This window comes from Bos mutus, chromosome 15 (assembly GCF_027580195.1).
Source record: "Bos mutus isolate GX-2022 chromosome 15, NWIPB_WYAK_1.1, whole genome shotgun sequence".
NCBI lineage: Eukaryota > Metazoa > Chordata > Mammalia > Artiodactyla > Bovidae > Bos > Bos mutus.
The window spans coordinates 33,003,645-33,008,371 of NC_091631.1; the positions used below are offsets into that span (position 1 = coordinate 33,003,645).

The 4,727-nt window shown below is 41.1% G+C and overlaps 1 protein-coding gene across 1 annotated transcript; it reads right to left on the reverse strand.

Moving 5' to 3' along the window:
- Positions 1–1,608: 1,608 nt before the first annotated feature.
- LOC102280303 (olfactory receptor 56A4) lies at positions 1,609–2,550 on the reverse strand. Its single transcript, XM_005896282.2, has one exon. The coding sequence runs from the start codon at positions 2,548–2,550 to the stop codon at positions 1,609–1,611; it is 942 nt and encodes a 313-aa protein (XP_005896344.1).
- Between the last annotated feature and the right edge of the window lie 2,177 nt (positions 2,551–4,727).

The following is a 4,727-nucleotide window of genomic DNA, read 5'->3' on the forward strand; positions in this document are numbered from 1 at the left end:
GAATGATGCTAAAGCTGAAACTCCAGTACTTTGGCCACCTTATGTGAAGAGTTGACTCACTGGAAAAGACTCTGATGCTAGGAGGGATTTGGGGCAGGAGGAAAAGGGGACGACAGAAGATGAGATGGCTGGATGGCATCACCGACTCGATGGACATGAGTTTGAGTGAACTCCGGGAGTTGGTGATGGACAGGGAGGCCTGGAGTGCTGCGATTCATGGGGTCGCAGAGTCGGACATGACTGAGTGACTGTACTGACTGACTGAAGGTAAGCAGGAGAGAATGGGAATGCACATGGTACCTGAAATATGATAAAAAAGTCAGGTAGGACAAGATGAAGTCAGAAGTTGACAAAGTACATATGAAAAAAGAATACACATTTTCACTTAAAATGTGCCCATACACACACTAACACACACACACAAGTCATTGTTAACTTTTTTGATTCATTAAAAAGAAGGAAAGAACTATGAGACATTCATGCTCCAGAGAACTGACATTAGATAAGTAACGAGATCTGGCAGAGCTAAGGGAGATAGCCCTATTCACTCAACTATAAGAATCGAAGTTTTGAAGCCAACTTCTACATCACCATGAGAGATATATCCATGGCACAAAACCAGTTTGAACTGTGTCAGGTGGAACTAAGTGATCTAACATATAGCAAATTATTAAGCAATTAAACTGAGAGCCACTGAAAATGATTACAGTAAAATTTATTTCTCTTTTTTCTTATAACTAACATACAATATTATATTAGTTTTAGGTATACAACATAGTGATTTGTTATTTTTACACATTACAAAATAATCACCATGGTAAGTCTAGGTATCATCTGTCACCATGCAGAGTTATTACAATATTATTGGCTATATTTCCTACACTGTGCATTACATTTATTTTATAGATGAAATTTTTTATTTCTTAATGCCCTTTATCTACCTCACCTGTTCCTACCCTCACACACACACACACACACACACACACACACACACAACACACAATGCTCATCCCTTCTGACAGTAACCAAAAATCAGGTGTTGGCAAGGATGTGGAGAAAAGGGGACCCTTGCGCACTATTGGTGGGAATGTAAATTGCTGCAGCTACAATGTACAAAAGTTGACAAGTCCCTCTCAAAAAAACTAAGAATAGAACTACCATACGATCCAGAAATTCCACTTCTGGGTATTTATCCAAAGAAAAGGAAGACACTAATTCAAAAAGATAGATGCACACTTATGTACATTGCAGCATTATTTACAATAGCCCAGATATGGAAGCAGCCTGAGTGTCCATCTATACATAAATGGATAAAGAAAATGTGGTTATGTATAAAAAACTATTATGCAGGCATTTTTTAAAAGAACAAAATTTTGCCATTTGCAACAAGTTAGACCTAGAGGACATGCTAAGTCAAAGAAGTCAGACAGAGAAGAGACAAATACTACATGATTTCACTTATATGTGAAATCTAAAAAGCAAGACCAACAAACAAAACATAACAGAAGCAAACTCATAGAAACAGGTTTTCTTTATTTGAAAAATAATATCACTCTAGTTAAGCTCTTGTTAACTATGGCTTGACAAGTCCCTCTCGCATTTTACCTCTTATAACCTCCTGAGCAGTTTCTGGATTCCCTGCTTGATCTCCTTGGTTCTCACACCATAAACAATGGGGTTCAGAGCTGGGGGGATGAGGTGGTGCAGGATGTTGAGCAGGATGGGGACATCTGGGGGAATCCTCTTCCTGGCCAGGTTAGTGATGACTAGGACCAGCAGGACTGTGCTGAAGAAGAGGATGAGGATGAAGTGGGAACCACAGGTGCTCAGGGCCTTGGCAGCAGCTCCCTCAGCTTTAATCCTTAGCACAGCTTTCAGGATAAAAGAGTAGGAGAGAATGATAAGGATGAGGTCAGAGCCCAGTAGGGTCCAGCCTGCCACAAACTGGTAGAGCCGATTGAAGGTGATGTCATCACAGGAGAGTTTGGACACAGACAGGTTAGTGCAGATGCAGTTCTTGATGATGTTCTCCGCACAGTATCTCAGTCGGGAAGAAAGTATGGGGATAGGCATAGTAAGAAGGCCATTCCGGGCCACAACAAAAATGGCAGCCCTAGCTACAAATTGGTCAGTGATAATGGACGGGTACCTTAATGGGTGGCAGATGGCCACATAGCGGTCATAGGCCATGACCATGAATGTACAGGACTCCATGGTCAGGAAGCTATTCATGATAAACATCTGGAAGAAGCAGCCTGAGAAACTGATGGCTTTATTGTCAAACCAGAAGATGGCCAGGACCTTGGGGATGACAGTGAGGCAGAGCACCATGTCCAGCAGGGAGAGGAGGCTGAGCAGGTAGTACATGGGCTCATGCAGAGAGGCCTCCAGCCGGATGGTGACCAGGAGGGTGGCGTTGGCCCCCATGGCCAGGAGGAAGAGGAGAGTGAGGGGCAGGGACAGCCAGTGCTGCCAGCTCTGGTAGTTAGGGAAGCAGATGAGGAGAAATTCTGAGACTGGAGCAGTGGTGTAGTTGCTGGGTAATCCCATGTAATCCTGATCACAGCTGAGCCTTTGGAAAACCTGAAAGACAAGAGTAAACCCATTCCAACAACATGACTACCTATGGGAAAGTAATTTATTTTCCAAAGAACCACTGAAAAATTATAATAATGGAGTGAGTATTTTATAAGTATAAGCACATCACATTTTTTAGCACATCACTTTTTAAATATAAACCCATTTATTCTATTAAAATTCTACAAATAAAATGATAGTAAAATGACCATATTTCCACTTTAGCTTGAATAATTCCCATTTATACCCCTTCTCACTGTTCACATTTTCCCAACTTCTGAATCTTAAATCTGAATTTACAGCTGAAGCTCTTAGCCACTAAAATTTCTGCCTCTATTTACAAAAACACTTACATAGGCCTTGATGCTGGATCAGCATAGGCCCCATGAATCCTATTCTTGTCCTTCCAGCAAGAGAGGACAATACAGGCAAAGCAGAAATCAGGCCTATGTGCCTCACCAGAAAATACTAGCCTTTAGAATTATGACTATCATTTTACAGAAAATAGCACCTTAAAGAGTTCTAAAAAGAAAAATTTTGCAATAAGAATGTATGGAAAAGTCTCCTGATGCAAGCAGTTGAGAGAAGAAAAAGAAATTGTAGGCGTCAATGTTTGTGCATGCTAAGTACTTTCAGTCGTATCTGACTCTTAGTTCTCCAGTCTCCTCTGTCCAAGGGATTCTCCAGGCAAGAATACTGGAGTGGGTCGCCATGCCCACCTCCAGGGGATTTTCCCAACCCAAAGATGGAACCCAGGACTTCTGCATTGCAGGTGGATTCTTCACTGCTGAGCCACCAGGGAAGCCCCTTAGAGTCAACAGTTTGGGTTTAAAGGTACTATTATAGGAGTAAGTGATAGCAGCACATGCTGTATTTATCTGACCACACATGGATTCCCCATCATTCACAAACACAGATAAACAGATTTCCATGTGTTCCTGGCCTGGTACACTATAACCACTTATGAATAAATCTAAGATAATTATGAGATCACCTTATAAATGGTTGTCATACTAAAACTTAGAACATTGGTTGATGGGCCCCAGGACATTTTGTTGTTTTTTAGTTTGTTTCTTGGGCTGTACCACACAGCATGCAGGTGTCCAGGAATGTATTTATGTAATTCCCTGTCCAGGGATGAAAGCTGCATCCCCTACAGTAAGCACAGAGCCTTAACCATTGAATGGTCAGGGAAGTCCCTGTTTTTAATACTCTGAGGAATCCCAAACTCAGCCAATTTTTATCAACAATGGCAGTGTTCCTAATGAGTTTTGGACCCTCCTCAGCTTCCCTCTCCTTTATGAGAAAGCAGAAGCTTGTTCTTTCAAACTAAGAAGTAAATGTGAATATCTAATGGCAAATTTCAAAGCTGAAAGAAACAAATTTGCTCTTCTGTTTTGCCTCATATGTTATCACTTTCCAGACAACCTATAGCAGCACTTATAGAAATACAATGTGGGCCACATGCACAATTTTAAATTTCTAGTAGCCAGCTTGAAAAATTTAAAGGAAACATGTGAAGTTAATTTTAATAATATGTTATTTTACTCAAAATATCCAAAATATTATTACTTTAACATTTAATCAATATGCTGCTGCTACTGCTGCTGCTGCTAAGTCACTTCAGTCGTGTCCGACTCTGTGCAACCCCATAGATGGCAGCCCACCAGGCTCCCCCGTCCCTGGGATTCTCCAGGCAAGAACACTGGAATGGGTTGCCATTTCCTTCTCCAATGCATGAAAGTGAAAAGAGAAAGTGAAGTCGCTCAGTCGTGTCCGACTCTTCATGACCCCATGGACTGCAACCTACCAGGCTCCCCCGTCCATGGGATTTTCCAGGCAAGAGTACTGGAGTGGGGTGCCATTGCCTTCTCCAGTAATCAATATAAGAAACTGTTAAAGAGCTGTTTTACATTATTTGTTTTTTGTATGAAATGTTTAAAATTAAGTGTGCATTTTACACTCACAGCATATCTCAATTCTGACTGGGCACTGGCTACTGGATTGGACATCAATGTCTAGAGTTTAGGGAAAACTGTATGTTTCTCTCTCTCTCTCTTTTTTTTTTTTTTTTTTTTGCTTGAACTATGGTTTGCTCTTGGTGTTGGTCATATGGCATTTATGGTTCCTGGATTATATATGGGAACTTC

Bases quoted from the DNA above. Each gene is read 5' to 3' on its own strand.
- LOC102280303 (XM_005896282.2), bottom strand. From the start codon at position 2,550: ATGGGATTACCCAGCAACTACACCACTGCTCCAGTCTCAGAATTTCTC.